The sequence below is a fragment of the Salmo trutta genome, chromosome 1, assembly GCF_901001165.1.
Source record: "Salmo trutta chromosome 1, fSalTru1.1, whole genome shotgun sequence".
In the NCBI taxonomy this organism is placed as follows: Eukaryota; Metazoa; Chordata; class Actinopteri; order Salmoniformes; family Salmonidae; genus Salmo; species Salmo trutta.
In genome coordinates, this window is record NC_042957.1 from 75,964,676 (window position 1) to 75,992,138 (window position 27,463).

General features: G+C 48.7%; 1 protein-coding gene across 2 annotated transcripts in view; it reads right to left on the reverse strand.

Moving 5' to 3' along the window:
- LOC115208036 (protein tweety homolog 2-like) overlaps window positions 1–27,463 on the reverse strand; it is an 88,643-nt gene that overhangs the window by 43,887 nt on the left and 17,293 nt on the right. For both annotated transcript variants that reach the window (XM_029775754.1, XM_029775764.1), the window contains exon 3: window positions 13,249–13,360. In XM_029775754.1, coding sequence (XP_029631614.1) covers window positions 13,249–13,360 — 112 coding nt within the window. The remainder of the gene's footprint in view (window positions 1–13,248; window positions 13,361–27,463) is intronic.

Here is a 27,463-nt window from a genome sequence, read left to right on the forward strand (position 1 = left end):
AAGCACCTGCTCTTCTAACAAAACATTTAACACTAGTTTCTTGACCTCCGCCTTAACCAAATTGTGCGAAATAGACACTGAATAATGGTCAGCCAAGGTCATCAAATCAATTTTACGACACTTATTAAACACCTCCCACGACGGGTTATCCAAAAAGGATTGCACATCAAAAGTAGCCATTGTAAACTACTACACCAAACACAAGAGCCAACAAATAGCCAACACTAATGCTATGACGCTCAACACTGAACTAACCACAAACTAAACTAGTCACCCATACTCACAAATCACAGAAAGCTCAGTGCAGCAGGGTCCGGTGGGTTTAATGGGATCCCGGATGAGCCCCCATTATGTTATGCACGCCTCTAGAAAGAGGGAACGCAACACCCTGCTACAACTTAACTCTCCTTGTTGTGAATAAGGTAGGGAAGTGTAGGTGTGAACAAGTATGACGAATAGGCAGAGAATACCGTTAACAGGGAATTTATTCCTTCACGTGGTAAGGTTTGGGAAAAGGGGCTGGACGGAACCAAAGCAAAGAAAGTAAATATTAAAGCCCCCTCTCCTACCTTACCTGCCTACCCACTACTTATCTATCTAGCACCACCTGGTGCACTAACCAAAAATACAGGGGATGGTCCGCCCAGGTCTTTCCTAGTGTGCATAGACAGCAAACTACTACGGGTATATGTATGCCCGCGGGCCTCTTGCCTAAGCACTCCCTAGGTGCCTTCCCCTTCCCCCCTGGGAACAAATGAAACAGAATTACACAAATGTAAGTCAATAATCAAAACACTGCATCCTATTGACACACACAACCAATCAGCTCCCTCAGCAACAACGGACACAGTACATACCAAAATTCTTAGAAACAACCAACATGCTATAACCCTCAGCCATTAGCCTTGTCTCTCAGCAATCATCTCTCCTCCTGAGCAACAGAACTGGGGCTTATATAGCTTCAGAAGAAGTTAGTAATTGGAGACAGCTGCGTCCTGATGAGGGGGCGGGGTCAGCTCTCCAAACAATCAATGTTGATTGACCAATCAGCTGCTCGTAGAGAATTTCAGGAATCCATCTCCTGAAATACATACATGATAATACACAAACCACAACAGAAACTGGGGAACGTAACATAGTAACCAAGAAAGTGTTAAACAAATCAAAATCAATTTTAGATTCTTCAAAGTAGCCACCCTTTGCCTTGATGACAGCTTTGCACACGCTTGGCATTCTCTCAACCAACTTCATGAGGTAGTCACCTGGAATGCATTTCAATTAACAGGTGTGCCTTGTTAATTTGTGGAATTTCTTTCCTTCTTAATGCATTTGAGGCAATTAGTTGTGTTGTGACAAGGTAGGTGGGGTATACAGAAGATAGCCCTATTTGGTAAAAGACCAAGTCCATATTATGGCAAGAACAGCTCAAATAAACAAAGAGAAACGACAGTCCATCATTACTTTAAGACAGAAAGTTTCTTCAAGTGCAGTCGCAAAAACCATCAAGCGCAATGTAGAAAATAGTAAAAATAAAGAAAAACCCTTGAGTAGGTGTGTCTAAACTTTTGACTGGTACTGTATATACAGTATATAGTACTATTGTTCCCGCCGTATAGGTCAACAGTAGTGAAATTCATAGGGAATAGAGTACCACTTGGAACACAGTAACCGGACAGTATGGAGCCAGTGAGCGCAGCTATGTGGTAAGACAGTAAGGACACTATGTAACACACCCTCCTCTCCTCCCCAGGTCCCTAGGGAAGGTCTCTGATTGCCAGGAAACTGCTCTGATGCCCTGCCCCCACCACACACCACCGCCTGCCGCCTAACGTTCATCTTTCACCCTAGCCCGACCAACAGGAAGGAGAGGTGGGATCCTGACAGCCTATAGGTCTGCCTGGCCTGGATGGAGAGGTGGAAGCCTCACAGCCTACAGGTCTGCCTGGTCTGGAAGGAGAGGTGGAAGCCTCACAGCCTATAGGTCTACCTGGCCTGGAAGGAGAGGTGGAAGCCTCACAGCCTATAGGTCTGCCTGGCCTGGAAGGAGAGGTGGAAGCCTCACAGCCTATAGATCTGCCTGGTCTGGAAGGAGATGTGGAAGCCTCACAGCCTATAGGTCTGCCTGGCCTGGAAGGAGAGGTGGAAGCCTCACAGCCTATAGGTCTGCCTGGTCTGGAAGGAGAGATGGAAGCCTCACAGCCTATTGGTCTGCCTGGCCTGGAAGGAGAGGTGGAAGCCTCACAGCCTATAGGTCTGCCTGGTCTGGAAGGAGAGGTGGAAGCCTCACAGCCTATAGGTCTACCTGGCCTGGAAGGAGAGGGGGAAGCCTCACAGCCTATAGGTCTGCCTGGCCTGGAAGGAGAGGTGGAAGCCTCACAGCCTATTGGTCTGCCTGGCCTGGAAGGAGAGGTGGAAGCCTCACAGCCTATAGATCTGCCTGGTCTGGAAGGAGATGTGGAAGCCTCACAGCCTATAGGTCTGCCTGGCCTGGAAGGAGAGGTGGAAGCCTCACAGCCTATAGGTCTGCCTGGTCTGGAAGGAGAGATGGAAGCCTCACAGCCTATTGGTCTGCCTGGCCTGGAAGGAGAGGTGGAAGCCTCACAGCCTATAGGTCTGCCTGGTCTGGAAGGAGAGGTGGAAGCCTCACAGCCTATAGGTCTACCTGGCCTGGAAGGAGAGGGGGAAGCCTCACAGCCTATAGGTCTGCCTGGCCTGGAAGGAGAGGTGGAAGCCTCACAGCCTATTGGTCTGCCTGGCCTGGAAGGAGATGTGGAAGCCTCACAGCCTATAGGTCTGCCTGGTCTGGAAGGAGAGGTGGAAGCCTCACAGCCTATAGGTCTGCCTGGTCTGGAAGGAGATGTGGAAGCCTCACAGCCTATAGGTCTACCTGGCCTGGAAGGAGAGGTGGAAGCCTCACAGCCTATAGGTCTGCCTGGTCTGGAAGGAGATGTGGAAGCCTCACAGCCTATAGGTCTGCCTGGTCTGGAAGGAGATGTGGAAGCCTCACAGCCTATAGGTCTGCCTGGTATGGAAGGAGATGTGGAAGCCTCACAGCCTATAGGTCTACCTGGCCTGGAAGGAGAGGTGGAAGCCTCAGAGCCTATAGGTCTGCCTGGTCTGGAAGGAGAGGTGGAAGCCTCACAGCCTATAGGTCTGCCTGGCCTGGAAGGAGATGTGGAAGCCTCACAGCCTATTGGTCTGCCTGGCCTGGAAGGAGAGGTGGAAGCCTCACAGCCTATAGGTCTGCCTGGTCTGGAAGGAGAGATGGAAGCCTCACAGCCTATAGGTCTGCCTGGTCTGGAAGGAGAGATGGAAGCCTCACAGCCTATTGGTCTGCCTGGCCTGGAAGGAGAGGTGGAAGCCTCACAGCCTATAGGTCTGCCTGGTCTGGAAGGAGAGGTGGAAGCCTCACAGCCTATAGGTCTACCTGGCCTGGAAGGAGATGTGGAAGCCTCACAGCCTATAGGTCTGCCTGGTCTGGAAGGAGAGGTGGAAGCCTCACAGCCTATAGGTCTGCCTGGCCTGGAAGGAGATGTGGAAGCCTCACAGCCTATAGGTCTGCCTGGTCTGGAAGGAGAGGTGGAAGCCTCACAGCCTATAGGTCTGCCTGGTCTGGAAGGAGATGTGGAAGCCTCACAGCCTATAGGTCTACCTGGCCTGGAAGGAGATGTGGAAGCCTCACAGCCTATTGGTCTGCCTGGTCTGGAAGGAGAGGTGGAAGCCTCACAGCCTATTGGTCTGCCTGGCCTGGAAGGAGAGGGGGAAGCCTCACAGCCTATTGGTCTGCCTGGCCTGGAAGGAGAGGTGGAAGCCTCACAGCCTATAGGTCTGCCTGGTCTGGAAGGAGATGTGGAAGCCTCACAGCCTATAGGTCTGCCTGGTCTGGAAGGAGATGTGGAAGCCTCACAGCCTATAGGTCTGCCTGGTCTGGAAGGAGATGTGGAAGCCTCACAGCCTATAGGTCTACCTGGCCTGGAAGGAGAGGTGGAAGCCTCACAGCCTATAGGTCTGCCTGGTCTGGAAGGAGAGGTGGAAGCCTCACAGCCTATAGGTCTGCCTGGCCTGGAAGGAGATGTGGAAGCCTCACAGCGTATTGGTCTGCCTGGCCTGGAAGGAGAGGTGGAAGCCTCACAGCCTATAGGTCTGCCTGGTCTGGAAGGAGAGATGGAAGCCTCACAGCCTATAGGTCTGCCTGGTCTGGAAGGAGAGATGGAAGCCTCACAGCCTATTGGTCTGCCTGGCCTGGAAGGAGAGGTGGAAGCCTCACAGCCTATAGGTCTGCCTGGTCTGGAAGGAGAGGTGGAAGCCTCACAGCCTATAGGTCTACCTGGCCTGGAAGGAGAGGGGGAAGCCTCACAGCCTATAGGTCTGCCTGGCCTGGAAGGAGAGGTGGAAGCCTCACAGCCTATTGGTCTGCCTGGCCTGGAAGGAGATGTGGAAGCCTCACAGCCTATAGGTCTGCCTGGTCTGGAAGGAGAGGTGGAAGCCTCACAGCCTATAGGTCTGCCTGGTCTGGAAGGAGATGTGGAAGCCTCACAGCCTATAGGTCTACCTGGCCTGGAAGGAGAGGTGGAAGCCTCACAGCCTATAGGTCTGCCTGGTCTGGAAGGAGATGTGGAAGCCTCACAGCCTATAGGTCTGCCTGGTCTGGAAGGAGATGTGGAAGCCTCACAGCCTATAGGTCTGCCTGGTCTGGAAGGAGATGTGGAAGCCTCACAGCCTATAGGTCTACCTGGCCTGGAAGGAGAGGTGGAAGCCTCACAGCCTATAGGTCTGCCTGGTCTGGAAGGAGAGGTGGAAGCCTCACAGCCTATAGGTCTGCCTGGCCTGGAAGGAGATGTGGAAGCCTCACAGCCTATAGGTCTGCCTGGTCTGGAAGGAGAGGTGGAAGCCTCACAGCCTATAGGTCTGCCTGGTCTGGAAGGAGATGTGGAAGCCTCACAGCCTATAGGTCTACCTGGCCTGGAAGGAGATGTGGAAGCCTCACAGCCTATTGGTCTGCCTGGTCTGGAAGGAGAGGTGGAAGCCTCACAGCCTATTGGTCTGCCTGGCCTGGAAGGAGAGGGGGAAGCCTCACAGCCTATTGGTCTGCCTGGCCTGGAAGGAGAGGTGGAAGCCTCACAGCCTATAGGTCTACCTGGTCTGGAAGTAGACGTGGAAGCATATCTCTGGATCATACTGTAATTGTATAAACTAAACTATACATTCAGAGAGACACTGTATTCATAGACATACTGTAAAGAAGAGATATATACTGCTCAAAAAAATAAAGGGAACACTTAAACAACACAATGTAACTCCAAGTCAATCACACTTCTGTGAAATCAAAATGTCCTCTTAGGAAGCAACACTGATTGACAATAAATTTCACATGCTGTTGTGCAAATGGAATAGACAACAGGTGGAAATTATAGGCAATTAGCAAGACACCCCCAATAAAGGAGTGGTTATGCAGGTGGTGACCACAGACCACTTCTCAGTTCCTATGCTTCCTGGCTGATGTTTTGGTCACTTTTGAATGCTGGCGGTGCTTTCACTCTAGTGGTAGCATGAGACGGAGTCTACAACCTACACAAGTGGCTCAGGTAGTGCAGATCATCCAGGATGGCACATCAATGCGAGCTGTGGCAAGAAGGTTTGCTGTGTCTGTCAGCGTAGTGTCCAGAGCATGGAGGCACTACCAGGAGACAGGCCAATACATCAGGAGACGTGGAGGAGGCCGTAGGAGGGCAACAACCCAGCAGCAGGACCGCTACCTCTGCCTTTGTGCAAGGAGGAACAGGATGAGCACTGCCAGAGCCCTGCAAAATGACCTCCAGCAGGCCACAAATGGGCATGTGTCTGCTCAAACGGTAAGAAACAGACTCCATGAGGGTGGTATGAGGGCCCGACGTCCACAGGTGGGGGTTGTGCTTACAGCCCAACACCGTGCAGGACGTTTGGCATTTGCCAGAGAACACCAAGATTGGCAAATTTGCCACTGGCGCCCTGTGCTCTTCACAGATGAAAGCAGGTTCACACTGAGCACGTGACAGATGTGACAGAGTCTGGAGATGCCGTGGAGAACGTTCTGCTGCCTGCAACATCCTCCAGCATGACCGGTTTGGCGGTGGGTCAGTCATGGTGTGGGGTGGCATTTCTTTGGGGGGCCGCACAGCCGTCCATGTGCTCGCCAGAGGTAGCCTGACTGCCATTAGGTACCGAGATGAGATCCTCAGACTCCTTGTGAGACCATATGCTGTGTGCGGTTGGCCCTGGGTTTCTCCTAATGCAAGACAATGCTAGACCTCATGTGGCTCAAGTGTGTCAGCAGTTCCTGCAAGAGGAAGGCATTGATGCTATGGACTGGCCCGCCCGTTCCCCAGACCTGAATCCAATTGAGCACATCTGGGACATCATGTCTCGCTCCATCCATCAACGCCACGTTGCACCACAGACTGTCCAGGAGTTGGCGGATGCTTTAGTCCAGGTCTGGGAGGAGATCCCTCAGGAGACCATCCGCCACCTCATCAGGAGCATGCCCAGGCGTTGTAGGGAGGTCATACAGGCATGTGGAGGCCACACACACTACTGAGCCTCATTTTGACTTGTTTTAAGGACATTACATCAAAGTTGGATCAGCCTGTAGTGTGGTTTTCCACTTTAATTTTGAGTGTGACTCCAAATCCAGACCTCCATGGGTTGATAAATTGGATTTCCATTGATTATTTTTGTGTGATTTTGTTGTCAGCACATTCAACTATGTAAAGAAAAAAGTATTTAATAAGATTATTTCTTTCATTCAGATCTAGGATGTGTTGTTTAAGTGTTCCCTTTATTTTTTTGAGCAGTGTATATTGTATATGGTATGAGTCTCCAGCTAACTGGGGTCTTCTCTGTTGTAAATTATATCCAGAATTCATCAAATTCCATAACAGTCTGTCATGTCCTGACCAGCAGAGGGAGTAGTTGTTTAGTATTTTGGTCAGGACGTGGCAGAGGGATGTTTGTTTTGTATGGTGGGGGTTTTGTGTGTGTTGTAGAGGGGTGTTTGATTTATGTGTTCCTGGGTTTTGGGTGTATGTTCTAGGTTAGTTGTTCTAGGTTGTATTTCTGCATGTTGTCTAGTTTAGGTTTTCTATGTTTAGGTTTGGGTGCTGGACTCTCAATTGGAGGCAGGTGTTTCTCGTTGCCTCTGATTGAGAGTCCTATATATGGGTAATTGTTTGGTTTAGTGTTTGTGGGAGATTGTCTCTTGTTTTGCGTGTCTATGCCTGACAAGACTGTTTTGTTGATCGTTCGTTCTTCTTTTGTTATTTTGGTGTTCACTTTGTTTGAAAATAAAATACAAGATGAGCATCCACATTCCTGCTGCGTTTTGGTCCTCCATTCCCGACGGCAACCGTGACACAGTCACACCGTATTGTTCTTTTTCATTGACGTCATGCAACCTCAAAAAAATCTTTATTTATCCTACTTCCTCATTGATTTCTAAGCAGCACACAGTGGTAACAAATGGCCTTCAGAGAACTTATGAGAGAAATTAAGAAGTCCCAAAAAATAACCACATAGTGGTGTGTGTCAGAGAAGGAGGTGTGGCTAACTATTAATGTAACGTATGAATCTGTGTCTGCAGTTCGTCCCTGCATCTGACAGACTAGAACTGATAGTCTTGGGCCCTGTTCAGTAAGGGGCATGATGTCCCAAAATGTTTTGTAACACAACATGAATATCTGTCTTCTTAGAGAGACAGGTAATACCTTCCCGTTTCAAAACGTTTCCACCTTCTGAATACAACACAGGTAATGCCTAGTCTAGCAAGTTGCCAGAGTAGAGTGGTTATTTACATGGGGCCGAGGCCTGCCGCCAAACCATCAGTGGCCCTGTGCCCTGTTTCACTCTGTGCCCCCTGGCTGCGTGGCCCCTGGCTGCGTGGCCCCTGGCTGCGTGGCCCCTGGCTGCGTGGCCCCTGGCTGCGTGGCCCCTGGCTGCACGGCCCCTGGGCTGCTCTCAGCTCAGTCTCTCGTCACAGAGAAAAGAGGCTGCCAGCACAGTCACACAGTGACAGACACAGGTTGTGTCTCAAGTGGCACTCCATTCCCAATATAGTGACCAGGCTGGTCAAAAGTAGTGCACTATATAGGGAATAGAGTGCCATTTGGGACACAAGACAGAGAGCTGATAGAACCACTGTTCATTTAAGAGGGGGGATTTGACCAAACAACACGCTTCAGCGTCATCAAACCAGATAAGCTGGTTGGAATAGGGAAACATTTGAGGAGACATCTTAGGAACTGTGGGGAGTTTCCATCACTCTACTGTACCTCAGTGCATTTACACTGCCACAAATGGTATTTATAAAACATGTTAGTTACTACTTCCTATTCTAGTTTAAATAAGGAAGTCTCTGTTTGTTTCCCTGGAGGACTGTTCACTACAATCAGGCAAATTGATCATTAGAAAACCCTTTTGCAATTATGTTAGCACAGCTGAAAACTGTTGTCCTGATTTAAAGAAGCAAGAAAACTGGCCTTCTTAAGACTAGTTGAGTATCTGGAGCATCTGGAGTGTGTGTGTAATTGGTGTGAATGGTGTGTGTGCGTGGTATGCGTGTGTGTGTGGTGTGCGTTGTGTGTGTGCGTGCGTGGTGTGTGTATGTGTATAACCTGGATGTTTAGAGGTAGTTATGAGAGTAATGTGTCAAGAAACACTGAAAGGAGCTGAACCACCATTAGTACAGACAGATGGAGAGATAATCCCTGTTCTACTTCCTGTCTAACAGACCCTCTACTGCCCCAGACTGTTACTACCTTCTGTCTAACAGATCCTCTACTACCCCAGACTGTTACTACCTTCTGACTAACATACCCTCTACTGCCCCAGACTGTTACTACCTTCTAACAGACCCTCTACTGCCCCAGACTGTTACTACCTTCTGTCTAACAGACCCTCTACTACCCCAGACTGTTACTACCTTCTGTCTAACAGACCCTCTACTACCCCAGACTGTTACTACCTTCTAACAGACCCTCTACTACCCCAGACTGTTACTACCTTCTAACAGACCCTCTACTACCCCAGACTGTTACTACCTTCTAACAGACCCTCTACTGCCCCAGACTGTTACTACCTTCTAACAGACCCTCTACTACCCCAGACTGTTACTACCTTCTAACAGACCCTCTACTGCCCCAGACTGTTACTACCTTCTAACAGACCCTCTACTGCCCCAGACTGTTACTACCTTCTGTCTAACAGACCCTCTACTGCCCCAGACTGTTACTACCTTCTGACTAACAGACCCTCTACTACCCCAGACTGTTACTACCTTCTGTCTAACAGACCCTCTACTACCCCAGACTGTTACTACCTTCTGTCTAACAGATCCTCTACTACCCCAGACTGTTACTACATTCTGTCTAACAGACCCTCTACTACCCCAGACTGTTACTACCTTCTGTCTAACAGACCCTCTACTACCCCAGACTGTTACTACCTTCTAACAGACCCTCTACTACCCCAGACTGTTACTACCTTCTAACAGACCCTCTACTACCCCAGACTGTTACTACCTTCTATCTAACAGACCCTCTACTACCCCAGACTGTTACTACCTTCTGTCTAACAGACCCTCTACTACCCCAGACTGTTACTACCTTCTATCTAACAGACCCTCTACTTCCCACTCACCCTCCATCACTACCCCCACCCCACCCTTCCCCAGTCTCATTAGGCGTGATGGATTCCTTTTCTGCCTTCTCCTTCTCAGACCTTCCCCTCCACTCCCTCCCCTGCTCCCCTAACTCCATACCCCTCCCTCCTATCCTCACCCTCTGTTACTGCACCTCACCCCTCTACCACTCCTCTATTCATCACCCTGTTACTGCACCTCACCCCTCTACCACTCCTCTATTCATCACCCTGTTACTGCACTTCACCCCTCTACCACTCCTCTATTCATCACCCTGTTACTGCACCTCACCCCTCTACCACTCCTCTATTCATCACCCTGTTACTGCACCTCACCCCTCTACCACTCCTCTATTCATCACCCTGTTACTGCACCTCACCCCTCTACCACTCCTCTATTCATCACCCTGTTACTGCACCTCACCCCTCTACCACTCCTCTATTCATCACCCTGTTACTGCACCTCACCCCTCTACCACTCCTCTATTCATCACCCTGTTACTGCACCTCACCCCTCTACCACTCCTCTATTCATCACCCTGTTACCTCACCTCACCCCTCTACCACTCCTCTATTCATCACCCTGTTACTGCACCTCACCCCTCTACCACTTCTCTATTCATCACCCTGTTACTGCACCTCACCCCTCTACTAGAGGTCGACCGATTAATCGGAATGGCCGATTAATTAGAGCCGATTTCAAGTTTTTATAACAATCGTTAATCGGTATTTTTGGACACCGATTTGCCGTTTTTTTTATACACCTTTATTTAACTAGGCAAGTCAGATTAAGAACACATTCTTTTTTTCAATGACGGCCTAGGAACGGGGGTTAACTGCCTTGTTTAGGGGCAGAACAACAGATTTTTACCTTGTCACCTCGGGGATTCGTTTTTGCAACCTTCCGGTTACTAGTTCAACGCTCTAACCACCTGCCTTACATTGCACTCCACACGGAGCCTGCGTGGCTGGCTGACTACCTGTTATGCAAGGGCAGCAAGAAGCTAAGGTAAGTTTCTAGCTAGCATTAAACTTATAAAAAAACAATCAATCTTCACATAATCACTAGTTAACTACACATGGTTGATGATATTACTAGTTTATCTAACGTGTCCTGCGTTGCATATAATCAATGCAGTGCCTGTTAATTTCTCATGGAATCACAGCCTACTTCGACAAACGGGTGATGATTTAACAAGCGCATTTGCGAAAAAAGCACTGTCGTTGCACCAATGTACCTAACCATAAACATCAATGCCTTTCTTTAAAATCAATACACAAGTATATATTTTTAAACCTGCATATTTAGTTAATATTGCCTGCTAACATGAATTTCTTATAACTAGGGAAGTTGTGTCACTTCTCTTGCGTTCCGTGCAAGCAGTCAGGGTATATACAGTAGTTTGGGCCGCCTGGCTCATTGCGACCTGTTGAAGTCCATTTATTCCTAACAAAGGCCGTAATTAATTTGCCAGAATTGTACATAATTATGACATAACATTGAAGGATGTGCAATGTAACAGGAATATTTAGACTTAGGGATGCCACCTGTTACATAAAATACGGAACGGTTCCGTATTTCACTGAAATAATAAACGTTTCGTTTTCGGAATGATAGTTTCCGGATTTGACCATATTAATGACCAAAGGCTCGTATTTCTGTGTGTTATTATGTTATAATTAAGTCTTCTCCAACACTTCGTTTTTGCATTATTTAAACCAAATTGAACATGTTTCATTATTTATGTAAGGCTAAATTGATAGTATTTATGTATTATATTAAGTTAAAATAAGTGTTCATTCAGTATTGTTGTAATTGTCATTATTACAAATAAATAAATAAAAAGATCGGCCAATTAATCGGTAGCGGCTTTTTTGGGCCTCCAATAATCGGCATCGGCGATGAAAATCATAATCGGCCGACCTCTACCCTCTACCACTCCTCTATTCATCACCCTGTTACTGCACCCCTCTACCACTCCTCTATTCATCACCCTGTTACTGCACCTCACCCCTCTACCACTCCTCTATTCATCACCCTGTTACTGCACCTCACCCCTCTACCACTCCTCTATTCATCACCCTGTTACTGCACCTCACCCCTCTACCACTCCTCTATTCATCACCCTGTTACTGCACCTCACCCCTCTACCACTTCTCTATTCATCACCCTGTTACTGCACCTCACCCCTCTACCACTCCTCTATTCAACACCCTGTTACTGCACCTCACCCCTCTACCACTCCTCTATTCATCACCCTGTTACTGCACCTCACCCCTCTACCACTCCTCTATTCATCACCCTGTTACTGCACCTCACCCCTCTACCACTCCTCTATTCATCACCCTGTTACTGCACCTCACCCCTCTACCACTTCTCTATTCATCACCCTGTTACTGCACCTCACCACTCTATTCATCACCCTGTTACTGCACCTCACCCCTCTACCACTTCTCTATTCATCACCCTGTTACTGCACCTCACCCCTCTACCACTCCTCTATTCATCACCCTGTTACTGCACCCCTCTACCACTCCTCTATTCATCACCCTGTTACTGCACCTCACCCCTCTACCACTCCTCTATTCATCACCCTGTTACTGCACCTCACCCCTCCCCCACTCCTCTATTCATCACCCTGTTACTGCACCTCACCCCTCTACCACTTCTCTATTCATCACCCTGTTACTGCACCTCACCCCTCTACCACTCCTCTATTCATCACCCTGTTACTGCACCTCACCCCTCTACCACTTCTCTATTCATCACCCTGTTACTGCACCTCACCCCTCTACCACTTCTCTATTCATCACCCTGTTACCTCACCTCACCCCTCTACCACTCCTTTATTCCATCACCCTGTTACCTCACATCACTCCCACTACACCCCCCCACTTCCATTCCATCCACCCCCTCTACACCCCCACTTCTATTCCATCACCCCATGGGCTAGAAGCAGGTCACCACCAGAAGGGACCAGGCTCCACCACCAGTCCCCAAACCAGTCACCCCCTACCAGGACTGGGGGATCATAAGGGGATAGAGGCCCCCCGGGGCGTGTGATTTTACTGGGACAGATGATGCACCCTCCATTAACAAAGGAACCCTTTGTTGCGTGTAAAATAATCTTGTAGTTGTTATTTACCGAACTGGATAACAACATACCACTACAGTGATATTTACAGAGTCCATAACAACATACCACTACAGTGATATTTACAGAGTCCATAACAACATACCACTACAGTGATATTTACAGAGTCCATAACAACATACCACTACAGTGATATTTACAGAGTCCATAACAACATACCACTACAGTGATATTTACAGAGTCCATAACAACATACCACTACAGTGATATTTACAGAGTCCATGACAACATACATTGTAGCTAGAAGGACTGGGTTTATTCAAGACAAATAGCTACTAGCTGTATTGAATATTGAATAACAACATTTCAATGGGAGACTTGCACGAAAATGGAAGCTACGCACACTGACCTCCAGGTACAGTTGTGCCCATAGTGAACTGTACCAGTGTCCAGGGCTCTACTGAGCTGTGTCCTGGTATCTTACCAAGCCGTTGATGCCACCCAGAGTGTGGTTGGCATTGTGGAGGGAGTAGGTCAGCTGGTACACCCCGTCATTGGTCTGACTGTTACCATAGAAACCCACTCCAACAGCAGAGCTGCAACAGAAGAAATAAACATTAAAAACAGAGAAACTTTTAATTTCTTCATGTTCACATTGGAACTAAATCTTGGCCCAAATCAAATATCAAACAAAATTGCTTTTACAAAATAGTTGCGGAAAGATTTGAGGGGAGGGGCACTTAGTTTCATCTTCATCTGTAACTCAATCAAACCAATAAAACGGCGGAATCAAAGGCACAAAGAGAGTGCTATTGAACTGAGATGTATCCCACAATGCTGCCTGTCTGCCATATGCAGCCTATTAAACTGCAGCTATCTATAGGAAGAAGAGAGGTCTCTGAAGGGTGATTATAGCTCTCGCCTTTCCTTCTCTCTTTCCTCCAATATCTCCTCCTTCTTTCCTTCCATCCGCTCATCTGTCTCCTCACCCCGTCTCTAGACTTCACACTTAGCATCATGTGTCATTGTGTCGTTGTGACGCATTGGTTAAATATATCCTCTTTCTCTGTAGAGGAAACACCGATCTCTCTCAAGTACAGGACACTCTGATACCCTGTTTCACACTACTGAGCCAAGCCAAGCTGAGCTGCAACTGGCATGGTTACCGAGCCACCTTGCTGAAACTGACTGTTCTGTAATAGGACAACTTGGGCCATTATGCCCAGAGGACCTGTACCCCATAATGGACAACCTGGCTTGATGACTCCTTGCTGTCCCCAGTTCACCGGGCCGTACTGCTGCTCCAGTTCCAACTGTTCTGCCTGCAGCTATGGAACCCTGACCTGTTCACCGGACGTGCTACCTGTCCCAGACCCGCTATCCCAGACCTGCTGGAACCCTGACCTATTCACCGGACGTGCTACCTGTCCCAGACCTGCTGTTTTCAACTCTCTAGAGACAGCAGGAGCGGTAGAGATACTCTCAAAGATCGGCTATGAAAAAGCCAACTGACACTTACTCTTGTGTTACTGACTTGTTGCACCCTCGACAACTACTATGATTACTATTATTTGACAATGCTGGTCATTTATGAACATTTGAACATCTAGGCCATGTGCTGTTATAATCTCCACCCGGCACAGCCAGAAGAGGACTGGCCACCCCTCGTAGCCTGGTTCTTCTCTAGGTTTCTTCCTAGGTTTTGGTCTTTCTAGGGAGTTTTTCCTAGCCACCGTGCTTCTACACCTGCATTGCTTGCTGTTTGGGGTTTTAGGCTGGGTTTCTGTACAGCACTTTGTGATATCAGCTGATGTAAGAAGGGTGTCAGAGGACCTGTACCCCAGAATGGACATGCTGCTCTGACATGGATAATGACTCCAGTACATCACTGGGGCCCAGCTCCCTGCCATCCAGGACCTCTATACCAGGCGGTGTCAGAGGACCTGTACCCCAGAATGGACAGGCAGCTCTGACATGGATAATGACTCCAGTACATCACTGGGGCCCAGCTCCCTGCCATCCAGGACCTCTATACCAGGCGGTGTCAGAGGACCTGTACCCCAGAATGGACAGGCTGCTCTGACATGGATAATGACTCCAGTTCATCACTGGGGACCAGCTCCCTGACATCCAGGACCTCTATACCAGGCGGTGTCAGAGGAACTGCCCCAGAAACAGTTAAAGACTCTAGCCACCCAAGTCATAGGCGGTTGTCTCTGCTACCGCACGGGAAGCAGTACCGATACACCATATATACAGTGCATTCTGAAAGTATTCAGACCCCTTCCCCTTTTCCACATTTTGTTATATTACAGCCTTATTCTAGAATAGATTAAATACATTTTTCCCTCATCAACCTACACACAATACCCCTTAATGACATCACAATACCCCATAATTGGCACGTTCGTCGTAAAGGACGGACCAAGGCGCAGCGTGTGTTGAGTTCCACATATTTATTTTAAAAGTGAAACTTTGCCAAAAAACAACAAAATAAACAACGAAATGTGAAGTAAGTGGTGCTACATGCACATACACAAAACAATATCCAACAAACACAGGTGGGAAAAAGGGCTACCTAAATATGATCCCCAATTAGAGGCAACGATTACCAGCTGCCTCTAATTGGGAAACATACAAACCACCAACATAGAAATACAAACGACTAGAACACCCCCTAGTCATACCCTGACCTACAACACCGTCTGGTTCCCTTGGTTCTCTATGGTCAGGGTGTGACAGTACCCCCCCCCCCTGCAAAACCTGAAACCAAATGGGGAGGGTGGGGGTGGTGACTAGTGGCGGTGGCGGCTCTGATGCGGGTCGTAACACCTGCCCAGACCCCGGATCCGGCCATGGCGCCGGGCTGAACGGCGTGCCTGGACTGGGCATCGGCGCAGAGGAAGGCTCTGGCCTTGGAGCGTACTGGATGCCGTGCCTGGACTGGGCACCGGCACAGAGGAGGGCTCCGGCCATGGAGCTGGGCCTGGACACCGTGCCTGGACTGGGCACCGGCGCAGAGGAAGGCTCCTGCCATGGAGCGGGACTGGATGCTGTGCCTGGACTGGGCACCGGGGCAGAGGAAGGCTCCGGCCTTGGAGCGGGACTGGACACCGTGCCTGGACTGGGCAACGGCACAGAGGAAGGCTCTGGCCTTGGAGCGGGACTGGACACCGTGCCTGGACTGGGCACCGGCGCAGAGGAAGGCTCTGGCCTTGGAGCGGGACTGGACGCCCAGAGGAAGGCTCCAGCCTTGGAGCGGGACTGGATGCCGTGCCTGGACTGGGCACCGGCGCAGAGGAGGGCTCCGGCCATGGAGCGGTACTGGATGCCGTGCCTGGACTGGGCACCGGGGCAGAGGAAGGCTCCGGCCTTGGAGCGGGACTGGACACCGTGCCTGGACTGGGCACCGGCGCAGAGGAAGGCTCCGGGCTGGGGATGCACACTGGAGGCCTAGTGCGTGGAGCCGGTACAGGTGGCACCGGACTGTTGATACGCACTTCAGGGCGAGTGCGGGGAGCTGGCACAGGACGTACCGGACTGGGGAGGCGCACTGGAGGCCTGGTGCGTGGAGCCGGCACAGGTGGCACCGGACTGGTGACACGCACTTCAGGGCGAGTTCGGAGAGCTGGCACAGGACGTACCAGACTGGGAAGGCGCACTGGAGGCCTGGTGCTTGGAGCCGGCACAGGTGGCACCGGACTGGTGACACGCACTTCAGGGCGAGTGCGGAGAGCTGGCACAGGACGTACCAGACTGGGAAGGCGCACTGGAGGCCTGGTGCTTGGAGACGGCACAGGTGGCACCGGACTGGTGACACGCACTTCAGGGCGAGCGCGGGGAGCTGGCACAGGACGTACCGGACTGGGGAGGCACACCGGAGGCCTGGTGCGTGGAGTTGGCACAGGTGGCACTGAACTGGTGACACGCACTTCAGCACGTCTGCGCTGCAGCATACTCCTCGCTAACACCTCTCTCCAGTATCCCTCATTGAACTCCTCCACCGACTCCCATTCGGGCTCTGGCACTCTCCGTTGCTCAGCCGACCGCCCCTTGTGCCCCCCCCAAAAAAAATATTGGGGTTTCTGTGGCCTCGGAACCCGGCGTCGTCGCTGTCCCTCGAGATTCCTCTGCGATTCCCGCCAAGGAAGGGTCTCGCATCCTCCCATTATCTCTTCTCATGTCCAACTCACTTTATCCTCCATGGCACGCTGTTTGGTCCTTGTGTAGTGGGATATTCTGTCACGTTCGTCGTAAAGGACGGACCAAGGCGCAGCGTGTGTTCAGTTCCACATATTTATTAAAAGTGAAACTTTACCAAAAAACAACAAAACAAACAACGAAACGTGAAGTAAGTGGTGCCACATGCACAAAACAATATCCCACAAACGCAGATGGGAAAAAGGGCTACCTAAATATGATCCCCAATTAGAGGCAACGATTACCAGCTGCCTCTAATTGGGAACCTGCTCTGACATACATTGTCAACTGTGGGACCTCATATAGACAGGTGTGTGCCTTTCCTAATCATCATGTCCAGTCAACTGAATTGGCCATAAGTGGACTCCAATCAAGTTGTAAAAACGAAATAAGTGTTCTAATCACACCGGTTTGAGTGAACACTGCAGAGACCACTGTTGAATGATCACACTTGTGTGTTCGTACGTGTCAAAGTGTTAAATCAACCCAAATCCCAAACAGCACAGCCCCATGGGACTAGACACAGACAGAAACCTGTCTGGCACCATGCATTCTCAACGTTCCTTTAGGCTGTGCTGTAACAGGACACGTTTGCCTAGACAGTACCATGCTGCTACCTCCCAGTAGACCTGTACTCAAGTTCCCCATTAATAATGATACTCGTCCATCACATCTGGTACCAGTGAGGTCATTCTGTTAGAGGTCACAGGTTAGACACACTGGGACAGGTTTTAGGGAGGTTCTGTGCCCCTGAGGATGTGAGTCATCAATCATTGTATTGGACAGAGCAGACCAGGATCTCTGTCATGGTGCACCAACCCCCATCCCACCCTGTATACACACTGACCTTCAGTCATTCACTAGCTGCCAATGTTCTAGTCTGGTCACTAACTAACTGCCGATGTTCTAGAGTCTGGTCACTAACTAACTGCCAATGTTCTAGAGTCTGGTCACTAACTAACTGCCAATGTTCTAGAGTCTGGTCACTAACTAACTGCCAATGTTCTAGAGTCTGGTCACTAACTAACTGCCAATGTTCTAGAGTCTGGTCACTAACTAACTGCCAATGTTCTAGAGTCTGGTCACTAACTAACTGCCAATGTTCTAGAGTCTGGTCACTAACTAACTGCCAATGTTCTTGAGTCTGGCCCAGGAATACAGAGTGAGGGAGAGTAGCAGAGCAGAGAAATTTGTGATTCAACACATTTAAATCATTGTTACTAGGTAGAACACTTCACTTCTGATGTAAATGCCTACATTTCTGGTTTAATACGTTCAATGAACCACTTGTGGAGTATCACCACCTGCTGCAATAAAAGCATTATATTATAGTCCACACCACAGAATGAATATAAGACATCTTCAAACAGATGCAGGCGGCCAGATGGACAGAGCAAGCATACTCTTATCACGCCCCACCAGAGAGCTAGAGGGAGGGAGGTGGGGAGTGGGAGAGGTGTTATGACGGAAACACATCCTGTAAGTGTGTGTGTGTGTGTGTGTGTGTGTGTGTGTGTGTGTGTGTGTGTGTGTGAGAGAGAGAGAGAGAGAGAGAGAGGGAGTATGTACCACTGTGCACCCTGTCTCTGAAGCATCATAACCATGATTGGTACCAGAGTCTGTATCTGTATCTCCACCATCCATTACTCCAGAACCCTGAGACTAGGATGGTCCTGTATCTCTACCATCCATTACTCCAGAACCCTGAGACTAGGACGGTCCTGTATCTCCACCATCCATTAGTCCAGAACCCTGAGACTAGGATGGTCCTGTATCTCTACCATCCATGACTCCAGAACCCTGAGACTAGGATGGTCCTGTATCTCTACCGTCCATTAGTCCAGAACCCTGAGACTAGGATGGTCCTGTATCTCTCCCATCCATTACTCCAGAACCCTGACACTAGGATGGTCCTGTATCTCTCCCATCCATTACTCCAGAACCCTGAGACTAGGACGGTCCTGTATCTCTCCCATCCATTACTCCAGAACCCTGAGACTAGGATGGTCCAGTATCTCTCCCATCCATTACTCCAGAACCCTGAGACTAGGATGGTCCTGTATCTCTCCCATCCATTACTCCAGAACCCTGAGACTAGGATGGTCCTGTATCTCTCCCATCCATTACTCCAGAACCCTGAGACTAGGATGGTCCTGTATCTCTACCATCCATTACTCCCGAACCCTGAGACTAGGATGGTCCTGTATCTCTACCATCCATTTCTCCAGCATGCCCTAGCATTGTCCCACGTAATTCCACGAGTCAAAGGTTTGATGATGAGTTAGTGGAATCAGGTGTGTAAAAAGTGCCCCCCTCTGTGTCCCCAGGACCAGGGTTAAATAACACTGAGCTATAGAGTTACAGTGCTGCTGCTACACACATGACTTCAAAGTGGTTGTTTTCTTCCAGGTGTACTTGATCGGGATTGCCTCGTTGGCACAATGTAACAAATGGAATAGTCCCAAAAGATCAAACCCAGCACATGCAGGCTTTATGAAATACAATTTATACCCTGATAGCATTACTGTTCTCCACTACACACACTGCTAGACCACGTGCTCCAGCGCTCTCTCTCCGTCTCTCTCTGCTCCACGTGCTCCAGCGCTCTCTCACTCTCCGTCTCTCTCTGCTCTCTCGCCATCTCTCTCTGTCACTCTCCGTCACTCTCTCTCACTCTCTCTCTCCGTCTCGCTCTCTCTCCGTCTCTCTATCCCTCTCTCTCCGTCTCTCTATCCCTCTCTCTCTCTCCCTCTCTCTCTCCCTCTCTCTCTTTCCCTCTCTCTCTCTCTCTCTATCTCTCAGATCTGCATACAAAAGCTGCACTAAGATCTCTACTGAAGGAAGACGCCTCAGCATACTTAGATCCATAAATGATAGTCATTTATTTGCTAAGCGTTCGGTCACACCTTCGTCAGAGAGAGTGAGAGGAAGTCACTTATCTAACTGCACCTTAGCCACTTCGTTGTGTCGGGTGCAGATTTCTGTATTTCCTGCATGAGGATCTCTGTTTGCATCCCAAATGCCAACCCATTTCCTATATAGTGTACACAGGGCTCTGGTCTAAAGTAGTGCACTGTATAGGGAATAGGGTGCCATTGGCCATAGGGCTCTGTTCTAAAGTAGTGCACTATTTCAAGGCTATAACCTACAACGAAATACATTATGAAGCATTTGCGAGTGGGACACAATAGGCTGGTAGGGACATAAAGCTCTCAGCATTTAAATAACATTTAGTTGTATTAAATCATTATAGTCTATAAGTTGTGACTTATTTAGAATTAAATACAAATTAAAAGAAAAATGCCTTATTAGGCTCAGTCTACAGTCCCTTTGAATTCATTTTTAGAAACATCAGTTTGGCCAGTCTGTGGCTTCATGCTCATGCAATGGTTTGTGGAGAGCAGGCCAGCAGCAGACTATCCTCTCTACACTGGCAGGGCCAATGGGGATGATAAACACCCCAGGCTGGGCAGAGATAGTTTATTTATTTTTTCCATACAGTAGGTAGGCCTAAAGGTTTTTAGGCTAAATAACCCAATCAAAACGGAAAGCTCCTTGAAAATGGAAATACGCCAGGCCTATTGAGGCACAATCAATTACGGCCTATTGTATAAATAATAAACAAAAATGTATTAAACTTTTAAGAGATCAGATTTTTTGTAAATAAATACTTTGCTACAATGACACAGTTATCTACACACCTCATTCCTTTCTTTTAACATGTGCAGGTAGTAAGTATTCCATCATGCTTTCAGGATACGTGTCTTTTCAGATTCCACAATGAATTTTTAGTTGTGGATACTTGCCACGTTGGCATGAAGGATCGGGAGACAGGCACAGGAATGCGTAATAGTTTTTTAAATTAAGCCTAAATTACGGCGTGCCGTGTAAAGGCACGGGGACGAAGACCAAACAAACATGTAACAAAACACTGGGTAGAAACCCAAAACAAAAGAGCGAGGAGTACCTTGAATAAATAACACACGCGCACAATGATTAACACACAGGACGAGACCCGTAATCATCTGAACAATCCACAAGGGCACGGAAGCCAAAACACACAGCACAGGCACTCACACACACCAACAGACATAGTAACAATAATCTACAGCCCAATGGAAACCAAAGGGCACATATATACAAATACAATCAGTGGGAATAGGGGGCAGGTGTGCGTAATGAAAGCTCTGGAGGGATCCGTGACACCACTACATCACCTCACTTCCTCTCTTGCTCTTGGTCCTCATCTTTGTAAGTCACCTTGATTTAGCACCTGTGTGTTTTTTCAGTTTCTTTATGAAAATATTTAGCAAACTCCAAAAACGTAGCTAAACCAAGGGGCTATAGCAGCACACAAATGCATGCTGGGCCGGGCATGCCCTGAGCTGGTGAACTGAGCGCTACTGGAGCGGGTGAGAAGAGCTCTGCGCTCCAGTCAAATTGGGCACACTCCGCTCCTCCCTCCAGCTCTACTCCACTCCGCTCCTCCCTCCAGCTCTACTCCACTCCGCTCCTCCCTCCAGCTCTACTCCACTCCGCTCCTCACTCCAGCTCCACTCCGCTCCTCCCTCCAGCTCCACTCCGCTCCTCCCTCCAGCTCCACTCCGCTCCTCCCTCCAGCTCCACTCCGCTCCTCACTCCAGCTCCACTCCGCTCCTCAGTCCAGCTCCACTCCACTCCGCTCCTCACTCCAGCTCTACTCCGCTCCGCTCCTCCCTCCAGCTCCACTCCGCTCCTCCCTCCAGCTCCACTCCGCTCCTCCCTCCAGCTCCACTCCGCTCCTCAGTCCAGCTCCACTTCGCTCCTCGCTCCAGCTCCGCTCCTCACTCCAGCTCCACTCCTCGCTCCAGCTCCACTCCGCTCCACTCCTCCCTCCAGCTCCACTCGCTCCTCACTCCAGCTCCACTCCACTCCACTCCTCGCTCCAGCTCCGCTTTTCTCCTCAGTCCAGCTCCACTCCACTCCTCGCTCCAGCTCCGCTCCTCGCTCCAGCTCCACTTTTCTCCTCAGTCCAGCTCCACTCCACTCCTTGCTCCAGCTCCACTTTTCTCCTCGCTCCAGCTCCACTCCGCTCCTCCCTCCAGCTCCACTCCGCTCCTCACTCCAGCTCCACTCCGCTCCTCAGTCCAGCTCCACTCCGCTCCTTGCTCCAGCTCCGCTCCTCACTCCAGCTCCACTCCTCACTCCAGCTCCACTCCTCGCTCCAGCTCCACTCCGCTCCACTCCTCACTCCAGCTCCACTCCGCTCCTCACTCCAGCTCCACTCCGCTCCTCCCTCCAGCTCCACTCCGCTCCTCACTCCAGCTCCGCTCCACTCCTTGCTCCAGCTCCGCTCCACTCTTCGCTCCAGCTCCGCTTTTCTCCTCAGTCCAGCTCCACTCCACTCCTCGCTCCAGCTCCGCTCCTCGCTCCAGCTCCACTTTTCTCCTCAGTCCAGCTCCACTCCACTCCTCGCTCCAGCTCCACTCCACTCCTCCCTCCAGCTCCACTTTTCTCCTCGCTCCAGCTCCACTCCGCTTACATACTCTGACTCAATGATCCAACAGTCACTACCTCTACCCATATCATCTAACATGTTAGGCTTGGTTGAATGATCTGAAAGGAATGTTATAATATCTGTACATTACAATTCTACCTGTGATTACAAAAGTACAATGATTAATGTTTTGCTTCAGCTTCAGATTAAGAATCAGTGGTAGACTTTGCAAGTGCATGAAGAGGTCAACTGTACATAAGTCATATGCCTGCTTGTTGAAACTATACTTTCAGTTCCTGTTGATACTATGCTCCAGTCTTACTTCTGCTAGCACATGATAGCAATCGGAGGAAGAAGGATTGGGAAACTAACTGCAAATAACAATAAACTGAACTCCACCTAGCAGAAACATCTTTGTATTAGCAACTATTACTTATTAGTTTATATTGTATTATAATTAAGGGGTGTCACCCTGGGTGGGGTGAACCATAGTAGGGGATAAAAAGGGAAAACACCATCTTGAGAACTGAGTGTCTTGCTTGCAAATTGCTGCAAGTGTATACTCCGGGTTGCAATCCTTATTAAACAAACTAACCTCTGATCAAATAAGTTTCCTGTGGTGTCTTGTATGAACATAGGGCTGAATTCCCTTACAGATCCAACAGGCACTACCTCCACCCATACCATCTAACATGTTAGGCCTGGTTGAATGATCTGAATGATATATCCAATTAGAGAAGGTAATAGAATGATAACAGGTAATATAATGGAATAACATATGATATAACATGAAACTGTCCGGTGACATCATCTAATCATAAAAACCCTGTGACTCATAAAACAAAGGACAGAGAAATAAAAAGACAGGCTATTGGATTAAAGTCTTCGGGTTATAATAAAACCATTAGACAACATAAAAACAACAGGCTATCCGGGGGCACTAGTCCTGGGGGCTGCAACGGGCATGGCACACTTTTGTTCCAGCCCAGCACTAAACCCTACTAGCTATAGCAAATCAAGGACACTGTTTCCCTCCAAGTCAACGTTCAAACATCTTTCAATAGAAGTCTCCTGTCCAACAACTCAGCCACCAGATGAGAGGAGCTACATCAGACAAACGACTGTTATTGAGCTTGTTGATTTATGGAAGACCACATCTGAAAATAACCTTGTACAGGAAACCAAACCACATTCCCAAATCACATTAACAAGAACAGGACCGCATTTAAGAGCAGAACAGAGCGTCCAGTCACACAGGCCCTTGTGGAGAAAGTAAGTAGCTGAGAGGTGGAGGATGGAGGTCATTAAGGTGTTTAGTGTCACTAGGGTTTTCCCCTATTACAGCAACCACATGGACAACTACAGAAACCAAATCAAACAGGTGTACAATTCACAGTGAAATGCTTACTTAAATAAACACCATAAAACACATTCCCAAAGTTACATGACCAAGGTTCCAGGTTAGCTTGGCTGTAGAAAACGGAAACTGATATTCGCCCAAAAGTCCAGGCTCAAATATTATAGTTGTATTTTATTTCCTACAGGAGCAGTTAACTGAAAGCTGTGAGCCTGTTTAGTTATATCACAACAATAGTAGAGGTTTTACTAGACTAGCTGTACTGAGGAAAGGTGAAAGCCACCCAGAACCCAGACAGAAAAGGTTTCACGCAGCACTTGTTGGTTAAATAAACATTTTATTATGCATTTCAAAATAAGATAAGATAGTATTTCCTATATGGGTAGCAAGCTGAATGCTCTGTGATCCTGGTAAGTTACAACACAAAGTCACGTTTGCATTCTGGCTCCAGACAGTGAAGGGTTAACACATTTCATATAATAATACTAAGATAGTATTTCCTACAGGGGGTTAGGTTGCTGAATTGTGTGAGCTTTAAAATGTAAATGAAGTCACGTTTCCATAGGAAAGAGAACCGTTCAGAGCCCAGACATGCAAGAGTTCACACAGCGCTCCTTGGTCAGGCTGAACAGCATCATGCCATAACGCTTAGCACTACGATAGGTTTGGTGTAAGAGAGACCAATCAGAGCTGGGCTGGCCCCCCCCTGGAATGTTATCAGCTAAATAACTCAATTACCTTCAGCACTTAGAGCTCTGTCACAAGATTAAGCTCAACAAAGTGCCAACTCAATCAAGCACTTTGGGAATAATTTGATGTTCTCTTTCATTCAGAGGAGGAATCATTTGTTGTTCTCTTTCATTGGGAGGAGGAATAATTTGTTGTTCTCTTTCATTGGGAGGAGGAATCATTTGTTGTTCTCTTTCATTGGGAGGAGGAATCATTTGTTGTTCTCTTTTATTGGGAGGAGGAATCATTTGTTGTTCTCTTTCATTGGGAGGAGGAATCATTTGTTGTTCTCTTTCATTGGGAGGAGGAATCATTTGTTGTTCTCTTTCATTGGGAGGAGGAATCATTTGTTGTTCTCTTTCATTGGGAGGGGGAATCATTTGTTGTTCTCTTTCATTGGGAGGAGGAATCATTTGTTTTTCTCTTTCATTGGGAGGAGGAATCGTTTGTTGTTCTCTTTCATTGGGCATTATGAAAACCTGAGGATGTAGGGCAGGCCAATGGAGCGCGCTCTGATCTCTCTTTCTCTGCTCTCTCTCCGTCTTCGTCCATCTTCCCTCTCTGCTCTCTCTCTCTGTCTCTGCTCTCTTTCCGTCTCACTCTCTCTCCATCTCTCTCAATCTCTCTCTCTCAATCTCTCATCTCTCTCTCTGCTCTGTCTCCATCTCTCTGCTCTCTCTCTGCTCTGTCTCCATCTCTCTGCTCTCTCTATGCTCGCTCTCCGTCTCTTATTAGTCCATAACTAATAAGAACACTGTTGATGTGACCATAGAAATACAATTACTAGATTATATTACTATGGATGTGATCATTCACTTCATATAGAATCGAAGATGAATGTCTCTTACTGTGGCAAATTCCAATGACTAAGAACTGACTTTATCACCTAATTAAACTAAGAGGCTTGGTTGGAACAAAAAAATCAAGTTGCCACTCCAAATGTGATTAAGTTTTTGATCAGATTCACCTTGGACTTCACGGTCTGAGATAGATGGTAACCCAGGGTAACTAACCAACCAATGGAGGTGTTGTTGTTGAAGAGTCAGAGGCCCTTCATTCTAATAACATTCCTTCACTAGTGGGTGTCTGTATACTGCAAAACATCACATCAAAACACATTCTATTTGTCACATACACATGTTTAGCAGATGCCTCTGGATTTTTTTAAGCCTTGAAACAATTGAGACATGGATTGCGATCCATTCAAAGGGCTGCGACTTAATATTAGGAAGATGTTCCTATTAACACAGTGTCTAGTAATGCTTTAACGTGGGGAATGTCATTACCTGAATAAACAACTGTTACTCCAAATACTGAATACTTTACAAAAACAATAAAGCATATTGCTATAAGATATTAGCCTATAATTGGAACCAACAGATCCTATAGTGATGAGGTGGGCAGGTCCTATAGTGATGAGGTGGGCAGCCCTACAGGTTCTATAGTGATGAGGTGGGCAGCCCAACAGGTCCTATAGTGATGAGGTGGGCACCCCAACAGGTCCTATTGTGATGAGGTGGGCACCCCAACAGGTCTTATAGTGATGAGGTGGGCAGCCCAACAGGTCTTATAGCGATGAGGTGGGCAGCCCAACAGATCCTATAGTGATGAGGTGGGCAGCCCAACAGGTCCTATAGTGATGAGGTGGGCAGCCCAACAGGTCCTATAGTGATGAAGTGGGCAGGTCCTATAGTGATGAGGTGGGCAGCCCAACAGGTCTTATAGCGATGAGGTGGGCAGCCCAACAGATCCTATAGTGATGAGGTGGGCAGCCCAACAGGTCCTATAGTGATGAGCTGGGCAGCCCAACAGATCCTATAGTGATGAGGTGGGCAGCCCTACAGGTCCTATAGTGATTAGGTGGGCAGCCCTACAGGTCCTATAGTGATGATGAGGTGGGCAGCCCTACAGGTCCTATAGTGATGAGGTGGGCAGCCCTACAGGTCCTATAGTGATGAGGTGGCTGGTCCAATAGTGATGAGGTGGGCAGCCTTACAGGTCCTATAGTGATGATGAGGTGGGCAGCCCTACAGGTCCTATAGTGATGATGAGGTGGGCAGCCCTACAGGTCCTATAGTGATGAGGTGGGCAGGTCCTATAGTGATGAGGTGGGCAGCCCAACAGGTCATATAGTGATGAGCTGGGCAGCCCAACAGATCCTATAGTGATGAGGTGGGCAGCCCTACAGGTCCTATAGTGATGAGGTGGGCAGCCCTACAGGTCCTATAGTGATGATGAGGTGGGCAGCCCAATAGGTCCTATAGTGATGAGGTGGGCAGCCCAACAGGTCCTATAGTGATGAGGTGGGCAGCCCTACAGGTCCTATAGTGATGAGGTGGGCAGCCCTACAGGTCCTATAGTGATGAGGTGGGCAGCCCTACAGGTCCTATAGTAATGAGGTGGACAACCATACAGGTCCTATAGTGATGAGGTGGGCAGCCCAACAGGTCCTATAGTGATGAGGTGGGCAAGTCCTATAGTGATGAGGTGGGCAGCCCTACAGGTCCTATAGTGATGATGAGGTGGGCAGCCCTACAGGTCCTATAGTGATGAGGTGGGCAGCCCAACAGGTCCTATAGTGATGAGGTGGGCAGCCCAACAGGTCCTATAGTGATGAGGTGGGCAGCCCTACAGGTCCTATAGTGATGAGGTGGACAACCATACAGGTCCTATAGTGATGAGGTGGGCAGCCCAACAGGTCCTATAGTGATGAGGTGGGCAGCCCTACAGGTCCTATAGTGATGAGGTGGGCAGCCCTACAGGTCCTATAGTGATGAAGTGGGCAGGTCCTATAGTGATGAGGTGGGCAGCCCAACAGGTCCTATAGTGATGAGGTGGGCAGCCCAACAGGTCTTATAGTGATGAGGTGGGCAGCCCTACAGATCCTATAGTGATGAGATGGGTAGCCCTACAGGTCCTATAGTGATGAGGTGGGCT